The following is a 25,177-nucleotide window of genomic DNA, read 5'->3' on the forward strand; positions in this document are numbered from 1 at the left end:
ATGGTCCATTATGGGGAAAAAGAGAGATAAGTTAAAAAGTAAGCACTTGAATGTTTGGTTTGCCAGATCATCTACATTCCAGTCGTCAAATATGGTCACGGAATGTGGAACATGACTGAAATCTCCTTGCAATTTTTTTAGCCATGTTCCAGTGAGACATTTTGAGGCATATTTTGAACTCAGGATTATACTTCCCTTCTGGCCTTGATATGGATTGAGATCCCCCAGAATCAGTAATTTTCTATAGACTAATTTTTCTCACCCCAAACTCCACATTCCAAACAATACATAAAACAAGCTAAAGCTTTATAATTGTTTTACAACTAACATACGTTGACTCAAAACGTTTGGCTTTTTATTAGTAATTGAATAAGATCAATTATATCCTAAATTAAATTAAATCAGTCAATTAGTTAGTAATCATGTTGTTTTTAAACACTGCCATAACATAAATAATAATAGATACAAACATAGATATTGTGAATATTTATGTTTATCAATGCTATAAATAAAAATAGAAAATACTGTCTAATATATAGAATTTGTAGATGTACGTACAATAGAATAATAGCAATAAAAAAACAATATATAAATGATTTAAATATTTTTTTTATTGTCATACCACCTTGGACTCAGGTCACAGATTAAGAAATCTAATACAAAAATAAAAAAATAAATTCATAGATAAAGTAATTTATGTGATTATATTGTGTATAATTACAAAACTAAACGGTTATAAATTTGTATGGATTATTTACAGTTTGTGTAAGGTCAAAAAATGACGGTAATAGGAATGGGGGAGAAACTTTTAAAGTAACCTGAAGGATGACGGACGTCTGCTTCTCACAGGCCTTGCCTCTTTCCACTTTCTATATGAGCTCAGCATTATGAGTCTGGTTTGAATTGAAATAAAAACATTAGGCAAAGCAAAGCTTAATTTAATAATTACACAAAACAATTTACATAAAATAAAAAAACAACAACAATTTAACACGTATGTTTTTCTCCACAACATGGAGAAGTAAAAAAATATCCACATTCTATTCCACTTCGACATTTTTCTGACTTAGAAACGGCACACGTTTCACCACTTGGTGGCGAATTAACTGCATGGTGAGATAATTGTGCAGTAGAAGAAGAACGTGAAGTTCTCATTGGCTAGAGACGCCTGGAGTCGGAAGTTACGACACATTGACATTTGCAGCCTTTTGGTGGGAAAATGAGTGCTCACTTGCGCATATTTAACGTTAAATTCAAGTGGTCGTTATATAAATCGAGATATTTACCGTAGCGATAAAAGGATTGTGTTAAATGTGAAGCATAAAACAGCGTGGGAGATTATTGTGCTGCAGCCTTTCACGAGTGTTGAATGATCCGACATAAGTGGGAAAGTTCTCTGCCTTTTGTTTACTAGCATGCTATCTGGTTAGTCAGGAGTCGTTCTATCGCTGTTCTGCAACAAAGTGTGTTTATTGTAGTGCCACGAAAGCAATCTGGGTGTGTTTTAGGATTAGGCTACTCGTCGTATTTTTAAAAACGCCCGGTTGACGGAAATTAACTGGAAATTAATCGCATTTCGAAACAAAACAAGACAAGCATGCCAGAAATTCCACTCAGGCATGTAATTTCTTGCTCCACCGAGGACAGCGTAAGTTGTTTCAAGCCATTATGTTCGTAAAGTAAGCTGCGCTTTGCCTAATGTTTTTTTGTTTCAATTCAAACCAGACTCATAAAGCAAACAATCTGCTGAGCTCAGACACATACAGAAAGTGGAAAGCATCAAAACCCGGTGAGAAGCAGACGTCCGTCATCCTTCAGGTTTGTTTTGTCTTTAATTGTTCGGGTGTTTTTCTTCTTTTTTTTCTGTGAGATTCAAGGATAATAAATGATTATCATTCATCTTAAGTCACCAACCTATTCGTTCACAAATAGCTCAGCGACCCGTGTCTACTAAAAACTCCAAAAATATATTTACATGAAAAATACTTTACAAGTTTCTCCCCCATTCCTATTAACCGTCATTTTTTGACCTTACACAAATAAATCATCGTTTAAAATGACGTTTCACCAAATTAGTGTACATATACAACCTGTTTTTATTAGTAATAATCTAAAAAAACTAAACAGAACATAGAAGGAACATTGTAATGATGGAAAACAAGTAGAAAAGCGAGTGAATCTGTATCAGCAATAATATTGCAATTGCATATGTTCCTAAAAAGTGGCACTCTTTGCTGCTGGATTTCTATAAATTGTTGTATGCTGGATATGAGAAATCTTAAATCTAATGCCATAGGTTTTATATATATATATATATATATATATATATATATATATATATATATATATATATATATGTGTGTGTGTGTGTGTGTTGAAGTTTGTCTCTATTTGCTCTCCATAAACCTCTTCAAAAATAATAAGAAAAACGTTTTATATGATACATGAATATGGCCTTTTAGGTTTGTCACAAAAAGATGTTTTATCATTCTTCTGTGACTGTGTGGTGCTGAAGCATTCGGAAAACTTTTTTTTTGTCTGAATTCGTTTTAGCTTTTAAATCTTATGTCAGATTGTTTAAGCTGTAGTGAAACGTTTCACTCTTTCCATCTAAAGTAGAGGTACACAAATACAGTATTCTTGTAGAGCAGCCAATTTGAGATCTTTAATGCTGATTACGATGTTTGGCCGATGTAACACTTTATCCAGTTATTTTGGGTATAAAATAGGGCTATGCAACATATATATATATATATATATATATTTTTTTTTTTTTTTTTTTTTTTTTATCCTGTGTCGGAAAACATTGTGTGTTTACAAACTCAAATGAGTAGTCATGCTAAATAAGTTTCTTCATTTTGATTGAAAGTGTTTGTAATAATTCCCAGAGTGATAAGACTCTGGGGTGAAACATCTCTGTACTGTGAGGCTGACGCAGCAGTCAGTTTGTTGACTCTTTACGATTGATCTTCTTTCTTTCCCTCCGAGAGCCATCTCATGTGGTATTTACTTTTTCTCCAGTTTGAAAAAGAGGAGCAGGTCCACAGTATTGATATTGGGAATGAAGGATCAGCTTTTATCGAGGTGTTGGTCGGGAATTCTTCAGCTGTCAAAGACCAGGACTATGAGGTTTTTCTCACAAATCACACTGTGACAGTTTTCACGTCCTAACCATTTTGATCTTTGCTTTATTAAAAAATATATATATGTTTTTCTTCCTTTTTACCTTTGCTTCTTTCTTTTTCTATCTCTCTCTCTTTCTCTCAGGTTCTTCTCGTCACATCTTCCTTCATGTCCCCCACTGAGAGCCGTAATGGCACCAACATGAACCGGGTTCGTTTCTTCGGACCCAACCAGCTGCAGAAGAGCACCGCTCAGGAGAAGTGGGACAGGGTGAAAATTGTGTGCTCCCAGCCGTACAGCAAGGTGAGGAACTCAGTGATTTTAAATCGGCTGACGTATCACTTTTAGGTGACAGCAAATTTATTAGTTGTATATATTTTTTTGGTGGTAGGGATTCGATATCCATAAAATGAGGCGTCAGATCCAGTGTGCAGTACAATAAATCCTTTTGACGCTTACAAAATATGGCACAGCAAATTTCTGAGCCTTTAAATAAAAAGGTGTTTATTGTGGATAATGTCAACAGTACAGCCTGTGAAGTGAAATATTCTTAACAGGAGTCTTTTTCCATCATTTTTTTGTATGTTTATCTTGAATTTAAGCTGCACACAGGTTCCTTTAACAGAATAATGTGTATTTGTGTTGTCTTTTGTACTTTACAGAACATTGCATATGGCCTTGCTTTTGTCAAGTTCCACTCACCGCCTGATAAAACCGATCCTCCGCCCTCCTCCCCTGTAAGTTATCCACTGTGGTGCTGCATGTTAGTCGTTGCTATACAAATAACTGTCTAAATGGGGATAAAATAACAGAACTTTGCCTTATTTATAAAAATACACCTGTGTTTTACTTGATGTCCCTGGTCTGAAGCCACAGACACATCATCACATCATCTGAAATACACAGTATTTTTTTTTCTAGTAGCCGTAATACATCACATAGCATTTATTATTTTAGAACCGATTAGTCGCAGACAATCCAGTAAATGTAGCCATAACTCAGCATTATAACTGGGCAGGTTGAGTGTGTGTGTGTGTGTGTGTGTGTGCGTGTGCGTGCGTGTAAGTGCTGTATGAAATTAAACATGAATTTCTTAACATTAATTTTTTTTTTTTTTTTTTTTTGTGAAACATTTTAATGTAGTTTCATTCTAACACCCCAAATAAATAATAGAAGTCAAATGAAAGCCCGATTGTTTTTCTGAAATTTTCAGCCTGAGTGAGATTACTCTACTGCATTAAAAGACAGATACATCTTAAGGCTTTTTGCTCCTCTTAATGCCACAAGGCTGGCATGGAGGGATTCGATTTGAATCTAGGGTGAGCTCAGTTGGAAGTCTTTTTACTATGAAATCATTTGTCAGATTGAAAGCCTCCGTTGTAGTTGGAAACAAAATCACTTCATTCAGTCCCTGAATCTTCTGCTTCGGCGCTGAACACGTCCGTCCTTCCTTCCTGCCAGAAACTGACGAAGCTGGGACAGTTCAGGGTGAAAGATGAGTCTCCTTCATGTGGGCCCAGCCTTCAGCCTGGCAGCCTCTTCTTCAGCCGAGACAATGCAACAAAGCCGAGCACTTCACTCAAAGGTAGAGCCATTTATTTAAATTTACAAGGCCTATTGATTCCTTCCAGGTCGTTGGGATTTTAAAGCAGTAATGAGTGTACCCTAATTAGGTTTTATTTTAGGCTGCCTAACTTTGCTGAAGGACATGACAACTGAAAGACAGGCGTTTCTATTGGGGGTCCTTTATGCTAATGGCTGTCTTGTTCTTCCTCACTGTCTCTTTTCTATCTTTAGTCTCTCCACAGAGTGACAAGCTGAGCTATGCTGCTGCTGCTCTGCAGGCAGGAGGTAGCTCTCAATCACCAGGTCAAGCTTCCACCTCCATCTCTGCCTCACCACAGGTACTAAATATCCCCCCATCACGTTCTGCTCTGAAGGGCACCCACCAAACACCTGTTCATCAGCGAGCTGCAGCCCTTCTCCTCATTTAGACCACAAAGAGGCAGAGGAGGCTGTAGAGGAAATAAAACCAGGCAGAAAAGCTTGATGCAGCCCAGGATATGTAGGTGTTTGAAGGTTTTTATGCACTTTTAATATTCTTATTGAGTTAATTAACCGTTATTTAACCAGGTGGGTTATGGAGAACAAGTTTTTATTTGGAATAGCAACCAAGTAATGTGTGACAAATCCAGTAAGTCTAACTTAAACTGAAGTGAATAGCTTTCATGTAGTTTTCAATGTATGCACATATTGATACCTGAAAATTACTTTATAATATTTTACATAAATAAATAAAAAAAAATAAAACCTTCCTGAAAATCAGCCCAATGTTTATTTTAACAGCACAGATAGAGCAACTTTTTCTGCTTTAGTCCACATTAGAAATGCAATCAAAATACGGTGCTCTGAGTGGGGAGTTTATTTCCTCTTTTTATGCAAACTGCTGCAGAGTGTGTGTACAAAAAAAGCCTATGTTTGTTCATCTTAACGGAGCAAAAATCCCCAAGCTAGCAGATGTATTGTTTTTTTAATGATCCAATAAATAGTTTGATGGATAAGCTGCCTCTGCACTCTCGGTAAATACTCATTGCTTTCCGATGACCTTTCTCTGGCTCCAAAATAAGGTGAAAGTAACTTATCCTCACTTTCGCTTTACCAACATGTCTGCCTTCAATGGATAAATGCACCGTGTTTTACTGTATCCTTATCTTACAATTTAAAGAAAACTCATGACGAAGCATCAGAAAATGTTGACTTGTTCCACCCTGAGATCGTTGCTGTGCTCTTGTCCAGGAAAAGTGAATTCTGCAAGTCAGTGACTCTATGCAGTCTGCTGGATTTCATTAGATAGAAACTTTTTAAACATCTATGAATAACTAATTGATAACTGGGATCGGTATGAATCTACGTATGATTGAAATGAAATAATTTTTTGTAAAGTTCCTTTAGACGGCATTTGTTGTGAATTGATTTCCTCAAAGTATTTTGGCCTGGACGCGGTTTGGATGAAGGTTTCTTTGGTATTTTCAAAACCTGAATCTTTCTCTTTGTTCTCTTTCTGGACTCTCTGCAAACAGACTCTCTACTCACAGATATGTCAGTTGCCAAAATTAGGATAATCTCAATGATGGAATTTTCAATGCAATTTTCATAAAATAGACTAACTCTGAAGATTTGATTGACAATAATCAATGAGTTATATGCTAAAGTAACCACTTAATAAAAGTTTTTCAAAATTCACTGATTTGTAGTAGATTCAGCTCCAGCCAAGAATCTGTTCAGTGAACCAGTTAGTGTCTTTGTATTCATGTTTTTTTTTTTTTACATACTTGCTACAGTAATTTTACACTTTTGTCATCCAGCCACCAGCAAAAAGAAAGTTTGAGTTCAGCAAAGAGCGACAGTCTCCCTCTGGACCTCCTCCGACAAAGAAAATGAGTCCAGGGGGCTCGCCTGAGACCAAAGCTGCCACCCCTAAATACAAACCGAGTCCTGTCGGCACGCCAAGCCCGAGCACTGCCAAAGGTAGCGGATCATTAATAAATCTATTTATGTTGTAAAACAAACAAACATCGAAACTGAGCTCTTTTTGCAGCTTCGTCAGCAAAGAAATCTGCTGAGAAGAAGAAGGAGAGCCAATCCAAACCAGAACCTAAGCCCAAACCGAAGACAAAATCCAAGAGCGAGCAGCAGGTCCCGTTTCATCGGCTCATGGAGGGAGTCGTGTTTGTGCTGAGCGGCTTCCAGAACCCCTTCAGAGGGGAGCTGAGAGAAAAAGCGCTTGAAATGGGAGCCAAGTACCGGCCCGACTGGACACCTGACTCCACACATCTTATGTGAGTATTTCCCTTCAGGTTGATCACAAATCAGCTAATTATCCAGATTCACATTATTCTCGTAGTTTATAAGCATATGTACTCCTTTATTGGATGTCACATGTTTTAGTAATGGACTTAGCCAATCGGCAGTATTAGCTCTGGCGACCTTCTTCCTCTCGACAAGAATGCATAGATTTTCAATGGGATTTAGGTCCTTTGTTTGCAGAAGCATGAAGTTGTTTTTGTAACCTCCGAGTGAAAAGCTGTGCTGGTTTTGGACCAACACCAGCAGAGGACTTGGCCCCTCAAATCATTTCAATCATCTCCAGTTGGTGTGGCTTATGAACCTTTGCCTACCATACTTTTTTTTCTTTCACACAACCTTTCATTTTATAAACTTAGATGCAGCAATCTGAGAACATCCACCTTCTTTAGCAATGACCGTTTCTGATTTGCTGTCTGAGATTGTCTTCTGGATGGCTATAAAGTCAGTAGTTTCCACATTAGTGTGTAGGCTGACATGTTTGTTAAATTTATTTTTAAAATCAACAAACAGATGCATAAAATATAAATCATTTCATGTATGTAATGAGTCTCTTTTTTAATTCAATTTCTAAAATAAACTTAAATAATGTTCTAATGAACTGAGATCCAACTGGAGAGGCCAGCCTGGTCTCTCTGGTGAATGATTTTAAACATCTATCTTTACAAAAAGATCGTTAGTGACACTTTTGCATTTCCATTACAGATTTTCCACTAAATAAGTTCCTTTTATGTTTTCTGCTTGAATTGATTTTGTGCTGGAAAAGCAACTTTGCTCTTGTTCAACGGCAAACAAAATATAAAGATGCACTTAAGCATGAATGGTCACCGATCTGTGGTTAACAGACCGTGCTGTAATGTTGACACAGCTCTAGTGAGATATGTGGGTGAAGTTTTAACAGTTCAGGATGTATGGTAGTTTCATATGAAAAGATGAATCAGAAGAAAGACTTTTCTTCTTTTACAGGCTATGGAGGATTCCACACAGTTTGTTGTTTTGTTCAGAGTGCAAATTAATATGAAGAATGAGGCCCATGGTAGACGTTTCAAGCACGCCTGATTTGAATGGATAAGTGACAGATACACGAATAAGAAACAGGAAAATGAATCAGTTTTTGTTTAAGGGGGGTGTTCAGCTGGAATACTGAGGAAACCCGCCGTGAGCACGTAAACTTCAGTGATAACACATTTATAATGCTCGCCGTGTCAAAGCTGTTAGGGAAGCTCCACGCTGCAGTTCTCTGGAGACGAGCGCTGCTTACAGATACTGCTGTGCAAAGCGAACCTGAAGATAAACGAGGAACAAATGCTAAAGAGCGAAGAGATAAGTCAACAGATCAATGCACTGAGAAACTGCACAGTGTAGATAAAAGAAAGTGGAGCAGGAGTAAAGGCTTATTGTAGCTAAAATGCTCTTCATACTTTTGTTGAGAGGGAACTGCCTTTAGATAAAAAAATAATAATCCATTAAAGGTGCACCTCAGCGTCTTTTCTTTGTTTAATCGTTTAATGTCGGTAAACACATTGAAAATGAGACAAATTATTATAAAGAATTTTTTTTTTTTTTTTTTTGGTTTAACATACAAAGGTTTCTTTTAAATAAACCTTTCTTAATTTCCCCTTTAGTTTTTTATGCGTCCATGGTTCACATGGTCAGATCATCAGTTTAATGACTTTTTGTTTGCAGCTTATTAGACCAGACTGACTTGTCAACTTCCCTGTTGTGTCATAAACATCTTTTTTGTTTGTTTTTCCGGATGCATGTTCCTGCCTCGGCCCATTATTCTACAGCTGTGCCTTCGCCAACACCCCCAAGTACAGCCAGGTGAAATCAGCAGGCGGCATCATTGTCCGGAAAGAATGGGTGATGGACTGCCATAAGAGGAAACAGAAGATCTCACATAAACGGTAAGAAAGCCATAAATGAGTGTCAGTATATTGATTCCTAAATATCACCACAGTATTTGGTATGCTCTTATATTTCTGGTAACATGCATTAAAGATTTGCTTACCAACAATATGTTCTCCAGTTGGACAGGCACTCTCAGCCCCTTAATGCCAATAAATATGAAGATGTTTAAGCTCAGAGATATGAGTTTAACAATATCCTTCCACTTAACTTTCCAGTAATATGCTTGAAAACATAGCTGCCATCTTCTTTTGACTTTTTGGGATTTAGCCTCTTGGTGAACAAACATGGCCAGCACCTTATCTCCCTTAACATGGCCATGACATTTTGCATAAGAAAAATGGGTGTATGTTGATTTTATTACATATTTTGAAATGTATATATTTCAGTGTTATTGTAGGATTGATGGTACAAGCAAGTTTATGGTGATGAGCACTTGCTGTGCAGCTGAAGAAACTCAGCTATGTGAGAAATATTTGTCAATATTAGTGAACTGTGGTATGTTTATTTCATTATTCTTGTTGAGTACACAAATGATCCACAGGCAATGCAAGGTTGTTGTGCACCAGTAGCTTTGATATTATGGCAACGTTATGCAGAATCTTGTCTGTCCAGCATCCTTAGAAAACCTCTAGCTTCTGAAGTAGGAAATGTTTTTTAGACAGCTGTTATTGGTTTCTCAGTAGCACAGCTGGTGTAATTAAAACGATGTTAATTATGAATCTGGACGAGGTTTGTAATCTATGCAGTTTAAGTGGAAAATTAAACAAAAGATCGCAACTAGCACTTCGGTGTGTGAGGTAAAACCATTTTCTTTCATATAGTGTGATCATTCACTGTTGAGTTGATTTTATCTTCCAAGGCATTTCATTTTAGAGTTTTGCCAAATTATAGAACTATACTTAAGGCGGAGAACCAAGCACCTTAAAGCCATATAAGTGTTCACTTCTTCCTACTCCTTTTCAAACAGAAAAGTAGAAGTAAACTAATTATTTTGTTCTTGATTATGTATGCATGTGTTTTCTCTGTCCTACTGATTGCATTTGTTTCTTGTTTGAAATAAATTTATCAAATCAAATCAAATAATGGTGAAGGTGAATCAATGAAAGAATGTCTGCTGGATGATAATGTGTCTGACTTTAATTTGATCTCTGCAGTTCTGCACAATGCTGGACTGAACAGCTGGGTTTAATTTTAGGCCCTGTAATGAGATGAACATACCAGTATATGGATCTGAAAGCTGCCAAAAAGAGACAGGAGCCTAACACATGCTCCTAGCATTTAACTGTTGAAAGCATGTTTTACTGAGATATTGATTAAAACAACAACATACACTTGAAATGTCTGAGAAACTGCATTTGCATCTTGTGCTAATATTACGCAGTTCTAACTGAAATATAGAGCAAAGCTGTGAAAAATCCCAAAACTCATGCCAACATCAAATGCATTAAACTGCACCAAATTTCATTTCAGACCTGCAGAGATGCTGAAACTCGTCCAAACGAGCAGCTGGTGGGGATTAAGTAGCACAGAACATGTGACTACAGTATGACTCCATGTCTGATGAGAACGCTCTTTTGGGCTGTGTCTGTTTTCCAGCCTTGTACAGTCTGTTCTCAGCAATCTCGCTGATTGAAACATCCAAAAATACTCCCACCACAGCAGGGAAGACCACTTGCTTCAGAGAGCACTGTAACCTTGAGTAGAAGATCCCTGCTGTGATCACAAATTCTGCCCACTGAGCTCCAGCAGCGCTCTAATTATATGGCTCATTATGGGGGTAGGGGTGAATTTGCAACATCAAGGTCCTCTGTCATGGTTCCTGATAAATCTGTCTGTACTGAATAATGTAGGGCTAAAGACATTGGGAGATCCAAATTTAATTGGGGTCTTACTGTATTATCTGTGTGGAGTTTTGATTTCTCGTTAAGAAATTCCCACATACATGCTGTCTGCTCTATGTTAGGTTTTATGAATAATAAAATTCTGAGACATCAAAGTAAAAAGTTCACTTATTTCAGTACTTTAATTTACTAAAGGAAACACATAGATGAATCACAAACAGAATGTTTTCAAACCTTTATTTCTGTTAATTATGATTATTTCTGCTTAGAACTGATTCATATCAGTTTTGTGGGAAAATGATATGTAACCTTTCAGTTTGTCAGTAAAAATTGGCTCTAATTAATTAAAAAAAATGTTTTTCTGTGGTGTCGGATCAAATATGTGCCATTCTTGTATTACAGCATAAGTCCATGTACAACATTTGGTCTTGATGGTTCCTACCTGAAAATCCGCTTTAAGATGCATTTAGATCCCAGACCTTTTAGTGCCTTATAAGATTTGACATTTATCCTTCTACTAGACCTGATAACGATGCTTGTTTCAGTTCAAACTGAGCATCAGGATGTGACAGCAAGATGCTTTAAGTGATTTAGAACCTGGTATGTTTGTTGATATCAGATGACCTGTACATAGTGTACATACAGACCCATTCATTAAATTAGAATATTACTGAAAAGCCCTTTTACTTTAGGAACTTTATCACTAATGCAATTAATCTACATCATGTAGATTAATTATACCCAGGTAATTGAAAGCCTGTATTTGTGTTGACTATGATAATTTTCCACTAATGATGAAAACATCACATTTAAGATTAGAATATTAAAAAAGTTTTTAATACAGGAATGCACGATTAATAAAAAATATGTTTAATACCTTCTTACAGGCAGTTATTTTTTAAATCTTTTAATCTGACAATCCTTGTTGGAGCATAGATTTCAATTTACTGAATTCAGCTCCACTTTTGTTATAGGTTAAACATTGGAGAGAATGAATAATTAATATATAGTTCATTTTAACTGCTCTTTGGGAAAATAAGCATTTTTCAACGTTTTCAACCTTTGTTACATCTTAAATGTTTAGTTTCTAAAATAATTGTACCATTTTATAAAAGTGTTTGTCTTTCTGTTTTACTTGTTTGCGTTCAAGTATACAATAGGAAAATTCACAATAATCGCCATGGAAAGAGCAATTTGATAACTTTTTATTACATAACTTTTCAAAAAAATATGTATGAAATAAAATGCAATTTCAATAAATAAAGCTGAGTAAATTAATTATTGCTATGCAGCCAAGTTTTTATCTTTGAGCTTTATTTCAAAAGAAAAATTCAAGGAGAATACAAATAAAAAGTTCACTTCAACCTGCCATTCTCCCTCATGTTCGCCTCTCTCTATAAATCTCCTATTGTGCCGGTGAGAACTCTGGGCTCCCCTGCCCAGCACCGCTATTGTGCTGCATGTTGAGTGTGCAGCTTTGATGATGTATTCTTTATTTAAAAGCTGCATCTGCTATGGGTAATTAAAAGAACCACTTACTTTGATGATGACAAGCACCCGTACAAATCTGCACACTCACGCTGTAACTGTTGTTGTTGAGCATCTGGAGGTAAAACGCGCAGCTTCGCTCGGCTCCTGACATGCATGCAGGCTGTGGAGTGTTTGTAATAATCAGATTGGGACATCAGCTAAGAACCCCAGCCAACACTGAATATATATATAGTCATTTAACAATCATTGAGCAACAAAGGACACGTAAAACCAGAAGAGAAATACTCAACCAGCTTGGCTAACAAAATTAGCAAATTAGCAAACAGATTTTAATCCACTAAAAGAAGATAGTTGGGTCCAAAATATTAATGCAATCAGGCTGTAGTATTTTTTTTAAATGATATGGAAATAAGTCTGAAAATAAAAACTTGCATAAATAATCTACAGCTCATAAAAGTACCAGCTACACAAAGGAATTATGATTTTACTTTCAAAGTGATTCTCCTACATAACGCATTGAGCCAGAAGTTTAGAACTACATTGTCATCAGTTGTGGTTGCACAAAATAATAATACTAGATCGGCTGCATTAGTGAGGGTTGTGATTTATGCTGGTGATTTGATATATAGTAGAAACATTTTTGAGCTCAACATGTAAAATCTATGAAGACTGTCCTGCAACTTCAGAATTTTTGTTTTTAACCTGAAATGTTCTGATCAACTGGAGCTCTAATTGATATTTTTATTAGTTTTTCTGCTCCAAGTAAACATTTTAAGTAAACTTTCGCAAATACATTAACAAAATTTGTTAAAATACACTGCATGGGTTAAAAAAGACAATGCCTCCAAATTTTAAGCTCACATCATTGATGAATTGATCATTATTTGGGCTCATAATGTTCATGAGCCTGAGCCTCATGGTGCTGCTGCAGACAATAGGTCTGATGGCTGCATCACTTCATCTGCCTGCAGAAATCTTTTAAAACAAACTCTTAAAGCAGATTTTGTTTGACCTCCACATCTCGGCCCTCTGACTTTACAAGAATGTTTAACTTCTACACCATGACTTTGTCCATTTATTTTATCGGATGTGTCCTTTAAAGTTAGCTGGCTAAAAGCCCATGCGGGTAACCCTAAACGGAATCTGTTCATCCATAATGTTAGAACCAAAATAATGTGTGATTTAGCACACAAATCATTTCTTCCATCTAAGAAGAGGCAGGAATAATTCAAACATGTTGATCTGTTTTTTTGGTGATAGCCGCTCTTACTGTCACAACTTCATTTACTTCCTTTTCCCATAGTCTCATTTATCATTTTCCAATTTCCTGGCCTATGCAGAGGTCAGTTAAATGTCCTCCTTCACTGCGTGCTAAAATGATTTCACCTTATCTACAGCATATCACTTCTGTGCTTCAGTTATCCCCCCAGATAACTTTCAGCTGACTTTATAGTGGCTTGAGGGGATTGTCTGGGAAAGGTTGGCAGATGATTTACTCCTAGTCTGCAAGTCGTTTTTTTTTTAATGCAGTTGTTTCAGAGCAGCTGGGATGCTTCCTTCTGGTTTCTGCCTGTTTTGTACAAGAGTGTCTCAAAAAATTGAGTATGAATAAACTATTCATCAAAGCCTGTTCCAAAATTATTGTCCATCCTGTCAGAAATCTGTCTTTGGTGATTTAAAGGATCCTTTCTTACTTTCTGCTCTCGGTGATTCAGTTGCTTCCGTTTGGACTCGGACCAAAATGTCTGAGATTCAGGAAAAACACATTTGTCCCAAGAGCTGTGCATTTCCTGAACTCAGATCCGTCGGTACCTATAGCTGTTTTTCTCCATGTCAGTTTTAAAAATTGTAATTCTTTTTTAGCACTTGCCTGCTTATTGCACTTTTTATATTGTTTTTATGTGGTTTTGTATCTGTGTTTTTATGTACTGCTGCTGCTCCCTATACCTCTTTAATTGCCCCTTGGGGATGAATAAAGTTACATGGAATGGATGGTGTTATATTGTGCAGCCCTAAGTATTTCTCTCTAAACAGCAAGGTTTTATTAAAAAAGTTGCTTCTGGCTGACATCAACTGTTTTGGGATTAATACGATTCAGTTTTAATTTCTTAATGCCTTAAACATCTTACCATCACAAAGTTCTTTTCCTTCCTGAAATGAAAAGTGAAATATGAGAGGCATAAAGAACCCTAATGCTTGATACTTATAATAATTAGTTAACATTTAGATATAATATGTTGCACAGTTCTTTCTGGGATTTTTATTTTCAAAAGAAATCCAAAGTTCTTTCCTCAGGTCAGACATTACTACAGTTGTGTCTGGTTCAGGGGCAGCTTAATATGAAGAAGTGCAACACTGCAGCACATAGATTCACAAAACTCCCCAAACTCTAAAATGGACTTAGCTTCACTACATCCTACAGACTGTGGTTATCAGTGTTGCTTGTGAATCTTTTTTTTACCAGCACCTTCTACTCAACCTCAAATTAATTTGTTGGGTTACAGTCCTTTATTGGGACTGTATGCCTTTAGCCTTTTTTTATTGGTCTTATGCTATATTGTAATTTGCAGAGTAACTTAAGTTTGAGTTTTTAATTAGCTTTAGACTAGAAATGTTAAAATAGACAGAATAAAACATTTAATTATAACTGTAACAACTCTGCATGAGTTTCACTTTTTGAATGAATGAAATAAATGAACTTTTCTTTGCTAACTTTTCTAATTTGCTGAGATTCACCTGTATAAGTCCCAGTGAGTTTCTGTATAACTATCTCCTCTGTTATTCCCTTTATAAATCAGTATTTCTGTGCACGCTTTAATCTTTGCTGAGAAAATTGAACAAAGTAATCATTACCTCAATCTGAAATGGAGTTGTGGGGAAGCTGTAGATCAAATAAAAATGTGATTTGATCATTGCACAATTCAAAACCAACAATGCTTCTAATTGTGAGGCCATTCTGTGTTTGTTGATTTCTTTGCTTCAGACAGATCCCCCCCCCTCTCAGGAGGAGTAAATCTGTCCTAGGACTGCTAGATTTAAAAGTTATTCAGAGGTGCTGGTGATGTTTTAAACATTAGGACACGGGCTCATTCATCTGGAGAAAAAATGTCTGAAACTTGCTCTTTTTTGCAGAGGCTAGCAGGTAAGGGCCTCACTACACTTTGAATCACGTTGTAAAACAGATGGGGAAACAAGATATATTACCCAGTTGTTCTTTCCCCTCTGGCATTTCATCATCCTGACACATTTTGTTTCTTGCTTTCCGTCAGCTACTTGATGGATGGGGCGGAGTCCAGCTCCGAGAGCGAAACGGATGGCGACGACCAGAGTGAGGAGGAAATCGAAACTAAGGTCAATTTGTCTTATAAGTGAGCCAATAAATATAATCGTGGGGTTAAAGAAATATGTGAAGTTTAAAGATCCGGAGTCCGGCTGTTCTCGCAGACTCCACAGAAGCAGGCGAAACAAGTCACCCCGAAAAAGACACCAGAAAAAAAGCATGAGGACGATGAATATGGAGGCTCGACTGACGTGGATGAACCAGGTAATAAGTTAAAAATTGTCAAGGAAAATCAAATAGTAAAAACTTATTTTATTTGGTCTGTCCTGTTCTGTTGTCTTTCATTGTACCTTAATTTGGATGTTCCTTTAGTTTGATAATTGGGTAGAGAGGGTTTTCTTTAAATGGCTGGAGAGTTTAAAACAGGGTTTCAGCTGATTTGTGACCAAAGTTCACCTAAGACTAATAGAATGAGAAGATTTAATTAAAGAGGTGGAAGTTTAATGGAAAGGGGGATACAGAGGAACTTGAGTACATAAAATATCTAATTGTGAAGTTAGTTGAATAAAGAGAAAGTCCACAAGCATCTTAACATTTTCTTAACTTTAAATTATTTTGGGAGTTGTAGAAGAAGGCAGGGGTATGTTTATAAAAACATTTTCATTATGTGAATGATTGACGCTAAATGTAACAACATAAAACGGAGGTAATGTGTAAAATTTCCTTCTTTCAGCTTTACATCTTGTGTTATTTCCTCATCAGTTATATACATGGAGTGTTTTGTTTTTCTTTCATGCATGTCTGAGAAATCATTGAATTTCCCGTGGCAGCTGTTTGGGGGTGCCTAAATGCTTGCTCTCACAAAGCTCCGCCTATTTCCACAAAGCTCTCTGCAGCCTCCAGCTGAGCTTCGGCCTCACAAAGCACCCTTCCCTCACACAGCTTCATCCCCTTTAAATAAAAGTAAAAACTAAAGGTAAAGCATTTATTATCCAAAGACCTTTGAAGTACCTTCTAGCTGCAGGCACTAAATTCATTCATGAGCTACACACAGGAGCAGCCCTGCAGGCTTCAAGCTTTCCATTTTTCCAGATTATTTTTGCATCAGATTGCGTTGAGTGTCTTTCTTTTTATCTTTCTCTTCTGCGACTGCATGCGGCTCTCTTCTCATTATGGCTTAGTTTAAATTTTCCTTCTAAATGTGCCAGTGTCGCAGACCAGTTCATACCTCAGTTGAGTATTCGTATATAGTTCTTGTCAGCCTATAGAACGCGTGACTGATGGATTCCCTACTTGTTTGCCAAAATAAAGTGATTTCTTTGCTCTTTTTCCCATCTTCTAACTCTCCTCTAACTCCTAAACAATAAATAAAAACATGAATTTACTATCCAAATCATTCTCAACTATGCATAGTTGTTTTTTTGTTGTTGTTTTAAGCAAATAAGCAAATATTTATCTTGTAAACTAATATATATATTGGGGCTGAAACGATTCCTCGAATGATTCGAGTACCTCGATTACTAAAATTCCTCGAGGAAAATTTACCTGCCTCGAAGCTTCGTTAATTTATGTTTTATTAGTTAGCGCACCGTGTTCCGGCCGGGACTTCATTTGCGTTGCGCGGAGCTCTCACTTCCGCCTCTGAGTTGTTGACAAAAGCTAAGTCTCAGCGGCATAAAGTCCAATCTTCAAGATTGGCCCGTGGGGATTTTATTGATTGATGATAATGCCCGACTTTTTATCGTTTTTGGGGAACCAATAAGCATCCTTAAAATGACTGGGGGAATGCCTGGAGTACGGCAGCATTTCTCCTCCGGGGCTGCTGGTTGAAAGCGAACGGCGGGAAGAGCGCTGAGGTGAGCGGATAGCCTGAACAGGGCGGGCGGCTGAGTAGCTGATGCTTACCGTGTAAATGTAGCTTTACCGACGAACCGCACAATAAATTTCATATCCAGGTCTGAAGAAACGGGTGGCGGAGCGCATCGTACATGGCTGGTAGATGAGTTTCTGAGTGTGACCAGTGAAGGTGTCGTAAATATCCCGTATTGCTTCCCCCCGTGTTCGTCCCCCGGTCTAACGGTTCGTCAGTCCGCTGGTCTATTTCCTCCCCTCCACCCCATGTTCGTTCATTCGCCCTCTCCTCCCACTCCAGGCGCCATTTCCCGTATTTTCAAACCCAAAGCGTGACAGGTTAGGTGGCAAGGTGAGTTTAATTAATCTATTAAACTCACTGAAGATGAATACATAAACTAAAAGCTGGATTGTAGACATTTTTATAAGCATATTTGTGAGCCTGCCTCTTTGTTATTAAATTCAATATAATTTCAGATTTTTCTATAACTTTTCTTCTGGTTAACTTAGAAAGTGAGCTATTATTGTTACAGGTTAGTTTTCTAAACTACAAAAAAGCAACTGTTAGGGATGCTCAAATATGAAAAATTGGACTGATATTGATATCTGATAGTAACACCGGTATTATGCCAGATTTACCAATATTTCATTTTATAATTTTTTTTATCCGATTACTCGATTAATCGTAAGAATAATCGATAGATTACTCGATTACTAAAATATTCGTTTACAACAGCCCTAATATATATATATATTTTTGCATGGTGTCTGTAATAGCCTTCTAATTTACAGAAGGGTCGGTACTGACAGCCATGCATGGTGTCAATCAAAACCCCAGTTTCTAACATCAAAGCCTATGCTAATTTGGTCCATTCACTGAGCTCAGCAATTGCTGATCCTCATTATTTATTAACTAACCCCCAAAAGAGCAAAAGCAGAAATGAAACCTTCCGGCAGAATATAAATCCTTCTCTTTTTTTTTTTTTTTTAACTTTGTTTTATTTTACTGCTGAAGTTGTTTCACCTCTGTCACACTCAATTTTATTTCAATAGCATAAAAAGACAATATTCCAGCATCACCTTCATGTGTATTTGAGACTGTAGATTACAGTCTTCTTTTTTTTTTTCCCCTCAAAGACAGGCTGCCTCTGATTTTTGGACGTGTCAAAGAATTATGTTGCATCATTGCCAATGGTACGGCATTCTCTATGTTTATGTTCATCTGTGGTGCACAAATAGCGTAACTTAAACTCACGTTATCTAATGCAGACACTTCACTGTTGTCAGCATGATGAATACTTGAAACTTAAAATATGACCTACTTTCCTTTCTATTTCTCCGAGTGTCTAACCAGAGCATTTAGTTGTTATTCCCAGAAATAATCATTTTCTTTTCATGTTTTAGATCATTGCATTTTCGTTGTGCTCCGGTACAATAACAATAAAAGCTTTCTGATCCCTTGACCCAGTAGCAAAACATCGATACTTTTCTACTGAAGCCTTAGGAGCCTGACAACACAAATCTAAACTGAGAAAGTTGAAGGTAACTAATTTAAACTTAAGTAAGTTAAATACCAAAGGTGTCACATAAATTCTAAGTCGGGCGTTGGATAAACTGTAAGTTGAAATGATCATTTTGGTCCAACACAAAATTGAAATTTGAAAGAAGAAAATGTGAAGACATTTTAGTCATTGAGCTCTGACATGTAATCCAATAAGAAAACACATATTGAATGACAGAACCATAAATCTCCTTGGTATAAACGAGTAAGAACATCTCTGTGTGGAACAAATCCAAGAGCCGAGATTAAGTGATTCATTTGAAGTGATTGATTTTAATTCCCTCAAACTACTGGAGCCTGAAAGAGGGCAACAGCACAGCTGAATGAATATAGAGGGAGCTAGGGGACAAAATGAGAGTCGTAGGATTAGACAAAGGTGGTAGCTACTTGGGAAATGGATGAGTTTACGTCGCCACTGCGAAAAGGGCAAGAGTAAGAAACCATGCAGCTCGGGTGGAAAGCGAGAATGGAGTGGAGCAGTAATGACTGCAAAGGGACTTGTGCATGATTCTCATTTCTATGTTAATGTGAGACCCGAAGTAAAGTGGCGAGGTGCATCATTAAGAAGAGACAACAGCCTCTGACCCTCCAACACACCACGCTACATGCGGACTGCATTTTAAACAGAGCTGCCCCCCCCCCCCACGCTTCCCCCAACTAAAACCCCCAACAACACAGCCTGGCAAGAAGCGTGTTGCCAGCAAGGTTACATGGAATGAAATGCTTATGTATATTTCATAGAAATGTGGACTCACCTGGCATTTTAATGAGACATTAAACTCCTCTCCACAGATGGCAAGGAATTTAAAGCAGATTTAACTCTTGCACATATTAAAGTTAATTAGTTTTAAGATTAGGGCCACAGAGCAGTCAGCACATCTCGCCCTCGCCGAATTCATATGTTGAGTTGCAAAAACGAATATTTAACTTAAAAATATAATTCCCTGCAAGACTTTTTTTTCATTAGAGTAAATCTGGCATTCCAGGGAAACCACTGATTATTAACGTATAACTTTTTTTTTTTTTTTTTTTTTTTTTTTTTTTTAGCAGGAGAAGATGAAGGTGATGATGAATCAGGAGTGGATACAGAAGACGAGCTGCAGAGGTAACTGGAAGAAATATCACAGACTGTGATTGTAGTTCTTAGCTTGGCTCCGATTCGTGCCATAAATGTATCATTTTATCTCATGTTCTAAGTTACCTTTCCAACTTTAAACCATGTTCTATGAATTAATTTCTAAATACACTTATACAGTACTGCATGCATGCATTTTAGTGTCAAAAAGTAAACAACTGTGTCTTCAAAGAGGTGTGTTGCTTTAAAAAAAAAAAAAAAAAGGAATAAAGTTGGACGTGAGTCGAAACCACTGTTCCAACTACATAAACTACGTCTGGCCAACAGTTGTTGCTGTTATGTTTTGCAATAGTTATTTGTAATAGTAATCCAGTTTTATAATTGGCTATTTCCTATTTAAAACTGATGTGATGTCTGATGAAAGAATGGCAGATTCACTGTGAATGTCACAATATTCTAAAGCACATCTATCATTATAACAGCCAGACTCTCCTTAAACGTCTCAAACTGGCAGGAATTAGAGATGCAGAGGAAAATCGGCTTACTGTAATAGTATATGTTGTTTCTTTTGTTTTGCTTTTCAGCTTGTCTTATCCTGATCATTGTTTAGCTGGTCTGAAACTAAAGAAAAAAAATAAGTCAGTGTGTTGGTTTAAATATTTGCAGATTGCGCTTACAACACTCTTTGGTGTGGAAGTTGTTTTTGAAGGAAAAGTACTCAATGTTGGATATTTTATTACCAGTAACGTTAAGGAAGCACATAATGTGTAGGAATCAGTATTTTCTACCACATATTGGGACGCTACTGCAGTTTGTTGAAGGTGCTAGAGCTACAGAAACTTGAGCAAATCACAAGGTGACCGAGCTCATTTGATCAAAGTTTCTCTTTTTTACCCTTTTGGTCTTTCATTGTTTCTCCTGGAACAAGTCTGGCTGACATGCTGGGACGTTTCCTGTTGGCACAGTACTTCTTCTTGTTTAGGAGCGAATTCATTCATTCATAGGTCATATCTGAGTGGCTTCCTATCAATGCAGCCTTTCTCTGCACTCATTAAAAAAGCTTTGGAAATGACCAGTTACTGGACTGAAAAACAAGCTGGTAATGTCACTGAACAGCCTTCACAGATTTTGCTCAAGACTCTTAGGATGTTAAAAAGATTCTTTGGAGGAAATCTACAGAGAACATGGGTTGGTTCAGGACTATTGCTGTGAACAAAAGCAAAAAAGCTTTAGACTAACCGGAATTGTCTCCTATTGTGTGATGAGCATTGAAAGATGCGGCCTACATTGTGTTCTCCTTGTCAAAGGGTGGAGAGCAAACAGAAGAAAGCAGCTGCGAAAGAATCATCAGCGAAAGAAGAGGACCCGTATGGGGGGTCGACGGATGAAAACACAGATGCTGAAGCGGAAGAGGATCATCCCATCCCCGAGCTGCCAGGTACGTGTGCCTCTTCTCTCATCTCAACGTCTTTCTGTCTCTGTTACTCATGCTCCGCTTGCGAGAACACATCTGTCTCTGACGGTCTGATGCACGGGACGCTGCAGCTGCTCACAAAATTGATGGCCAAACACAAACACCAAAAGTGTCTTCTGTTTGCTTTTGTGCTCGTTCCCTTTTGACAAAAGACATCCATATATTCCTGTCCTCCTTGTTGTCTAGTCTGGCACCTGCCTTCTTTGATTTTCTTTTCATGTTTTATTCCTTTCCAGATTTTCTTCACGGAAAGCACTTTTTCCTTTATGGAAAATACCCAAACAACGAGAGACGACTACTTCTACGGTACATCGTTGCCTTTAACGGGTAGGAGCAAGCTTTTTTTGTGTGCCACAAGTCATTTTAAAAACTGAACTTTTTACACCAGACACCTAGCAAAGACGCTGCATATTTACTTTATAAGTGCAAATCTCACTGCTGTGTTTTCTTCAGAGTGATCGAGGAGTACATGTCAGAAAAAGTGCAGTTTGTGGTGACAAGTGGCGGATGGGACGAGTCCTTTGAGGATGTAAGTTGTCTCCCTTTGAAATGTAATTTAATGAAGATGTCCAACATAACATGTAACTTTTGAATGAATGGATGCACTTGCCATTATGTGCCACTTCCAAAAGATGGTATCCTGACAAATTGCTGGAGGAAATTTTGCTAGTTGTTGCTAAGTTACACAGAGGGCACCTCAAGAATGCCTTTTAAAAGCCTCAGACCTCCCTAAAGATGCAATCCGAGAGTTCGATGCTGTTATTACCATTTTGAAAGGTATAATAAAACCATCAAGGAAATTGGGGCAAATTATTTTTGCCTACCTAGAGTACCCTTCAAACATGTATGAAATTATTTAGCTGAGTTGGATTTCAGCAGCTTTGCTTAAATCAAGCTTTTACCGGCTGATGCCGATTTGTGGTTTTATTTGAAGTCTGTCCTTCACATTCGTCCATTTCAAATTATCTTTCAGTAGACAGTAACAAATTAAAATCCTCTGTGTCCACTTTTTTTTTTTTTAACTCAACTAATGCATGCAGCAATCAGATGAAACTAATGTCCTGGAGGTATTAGATTGGAATACTTAAGATTGCAGCCCCAGGCGTATGCCTGTAATAATCATGGACTGGTATAAGATTCACACACCTTGAGTATAATATGCCACTGTGTCAAAACACTTACCAAAAATTTATATAACATGATATAAATGCGTTTATGTCTATATAAAAAATATAACTTCTTCCTGCTGCTGGTAAATTAATGCATTTTTACAGGTAATATTTCTCATTTTTGACTTAAGCAAAAGTGTTCAAGTGTTTTTTATTAGAGTAACACCAACCAATTAGCCTGATAATGGACAGTTTACCCTTCACCTGCAGGTCAAGCAAGGTAAAAATTGTAGATTGTCTTTATTAAACGTGTCAAAACTAAAGCCAAAAGTTTGGAAGCACGACATTCTCTGTTCACAGAAAATCAGGTTCTATGTATTAAACCGGATTAGATGGATATGAATGCCTTTTTCTCGTACCCGTCATTTTTAGTAAGTTTTCCTCATAGAACAGGCTGTTGATGACTTTACAGACTGTAATGGTGTGAGCTGTGGTCAAGAAAGAATTGCCTGATTGCGATTACTGTCTAAATTCAGGTGATTTTTTGATCTTTCTAGCATCGTAATCATCATTGGCACAAAGATTTACACGTTTCTGTTTGATTTGTTGTTTTTGTTGCTCACATCGATCACAGGCGCTGATGGAGAATTGCAACCTGAACTTTGTGAAGCCTTCATGGATTTATGCGATCAATGAACGTCAGAAAATGCTGCCCTACCAACCTTACACTGTCGCGCCCTGAAAAATACACCACAAGCGCACACTGAGGAGTCTGGCACGCTCTCTTCCAGTCCTGATGAAGATGCAAATGGGAAAAGCCATAGTTCTTTTTCTGATTAGCCACTTCAAACGAGCAATAAACCATTAAGTGTTCACTTATGTTTTTGTTTTTTTTTTTACACTGACTTGTGTGATGGTAATAGAATAACTTGAGATGTTTTCTCCAGAGAGCTGGGACTTAAATGCTTATTAAATCATCTCCCTTGAGTTAAGCGATAGCTTAGTTATAGATTTATTTTTATTTGCCCTTTCTCCTACGAGTTGTTCATCACAGTCAGGCGAGAAAGAGTCATCCTTCATGTGAAGCTCATCTCCTGGACGTTAGGATAAGAAGCAAAGTCCCTGATTCAGGCCTTGTTGGAGTTTCTCGATCCAAACGCAGCTGCTGTCTGCCTCTGCTCTTCACTGCGACCTCGGGCTACGGGACGGGAATGAGTAATGATGCTGTCCTGACTTCCAGTGGCACTGATAAGAGACTCAATGTTGCAGACTGTTAGACTTTATGAGATCAACCCAAAGTCAAGTGAAAGGTTGAGGTTACTTAATGCTGCAGTCAAGAATTGGAAAAAGTTACATCAGGAATACAGGAGTCTAATAAAAACGAAGACCTGAGTAGGGGTGGGTTTGTTTTCTGTTTTATTTTTTGTTCAGTGTCTGCTTTCTGTGTGTTTGGAAAAGATGAGCTCATGAATTAAAAAGACAGGCCAGGATTTTATATCATTTTTGTTTTGTTTAAAAATGCCAGTCTAATTTATGCAGTTTTCTGTGGCATATTGGATTCTCATCTGTCTGTTGCGGCTTCTTTGACTCTCTGTCTTAAGCTATTTTTCCCTATTGCTGTGGTACATAATTATTTTGTCCAAATAAAAAGGGTTTTTTAATTAAAAACATGTCTGTCGTTGCTTATTAATCCGACTTGCTTTGCACTCGGCCGCCCTCATTTCTCCCTGGCTCCGACTCTGTTGCTGCTTGAGCGACTCTTCTTTTTCATTCCCTCTCTGATCTGGAGTCCTCTTTCCACTCTAATTTACTGCTCCTCCTTTTTTCAAGCCCAGAGCCACTGGGTCTCCCGCACTTCAGTCAAGGGGATTAGAAGGACGGTATGTGGACGAGAGATGGGGAAAGTAGGAATGGTTACAGGGGAGACTGAATACAGGAAAGATGAAAAGGTCTGAGTTCTCAGCAAGGATGCATTTTTGATGCAGCCAAGTATTGGATTGTCTGTTGTACTTCTCGGTTGAGGGCCGTTCACAGGCGTACAACCACGACTGCAGTATGTTGGAGTTGATTTCCTGTAGCCTTGTGTGTACCGATTTGCTTCTTATGACGGGTGAGTTTAGGGTCAAACTCATTTATGTCATATAGTAAGAACATGTATTGCCTGTAAAGATGTCAGCCCATTGCAGCGCCCTTTCTTTTTTTTTTTTTTAGTAAACTCCATTTCCATCATCTTGGTGACAGGAAGTGTGAGCAGCTTCAAAATAATATTTCTTTAAGTAGCACCTCAATTTGTGCCAACAAGATTTATTCTTTACTTGTAACATTTTTTTATGCTCCCTGTGAAGTTTAGCAATGACTGAAAAATCTCTCTCTAATAGTGTGCACTGTGTACCAAAATTTGTATTTTGGCGCATTCCAGTTCCTTATTTCCAAAATAAGGTACCAAGCAGAGTAAACTGATGCATTACTTTGCATGAGTTTCTGATTGATTGGTTTCACATAAAGGTTTTCTAATTGTTCTCACAGGTCACTGTTGGTCTTTTTGATCTCCCGACTGAGTTTTTGACATTTTGGCCGTGTTTAGATTTATTCGAATA

General features: G+C 37.5%; 1 protein-coding gene across 2 annotated transcripts; it reads left to right on the forward strand.

Annotated features, from left to right (window-relative positions):
- The first annotated feature begins 1,166 nt into the window (after positions 1 to 1,166).
- On the forward strand, positions 1,167 to 24,248 carry xrcc1 (X-ray repair complementing 1). Of its 2 annotated transcripts, none has more exons than XM_014986854.2 (17): positions 1,167 to 1,648; positions 1,726 to 1,818; positions 3,022 to 3,129; positions 3,268 to 3,426; positions 3,786 to 3,860; positions 4,585 to 4,708; positions 4,921 to 5,027; positions 6,489 to 6,651; positions 6,722 to 6,962; positions 8,778 to 8,894; positions 15,500 to 15,581; positions 15,675 to 15,774; positions 19,970 to 20,027; positions 21,305 to 21,435; positions 21,708 to 21,798; positions 21,925 to 22,000; positions 23,215 to 24,248. In XM_014986854.2, the coding sequence occupies exons 1-17, from the start codon at positions 1,598 to 1,600 to the stop codon at positions 23,320 to 23,322; spliced, it is 1,884 nt and encodes a 627-aa protein (XP_014842340.2). In that variant the 5' UTR covers positions 1,167 to 1,597; the 3' UTR covers positions 23,323 to 24,248. The 2 variants fall into 2 exon arrangements, with proteins under 2 accessions (XP_014842340.2, XP_014842341.2); XM_014986855.2 differs by having other exon boundaries at positions 19,973 to 20,027.
- The last annotated feature ends 929 nt before the right edge of the window (positions 24,249 to 25,177 follow it).

This window comes from Poecilia mexicana, unplaced genomic scaffold (genome assembly GCF_051168715.1).
Source record: "Poecilia mexicana isolate PSO_F unplaced genomic scaffold, ASM5116871v1 scaffold_16, whole genome shotgun sequence".
Taxonomy (NCBI): Eukaryota; Metazoa; Chordata; class Actinopteri; order Cyprinodontiformes; family Poeciliidae; genus Poecilia; species Poecilia mexicana.

What these genes read in the sequence shown, in the direction of transcription:
- xrcc1 (XM_014986854.2), top strand. Translation starts at nt 1,598, where the DNA reads ATGCCAGAAATTCCACTCAGGCATGTAATTTCTTGCTCCACCGAGGAC. An exon ending in CTTGCTCCACCGAGGACAGC is followed by an intron (nt 1,649 to 1,725) that starts GTAAGTTGTTTC and finishes AATTCAAACCAG; the next exon opens with ACTCATAAAGCAAACAATCT. An exon ending in GACTGACGTGGATGAACCAG is followed by an intron (nt 15,775 to 19,969) that starts GTAATAAGTTAA and finishes TTTTTTTTTTAG; the next exon opens with CAGGAGAAGATGAAGGTGAT.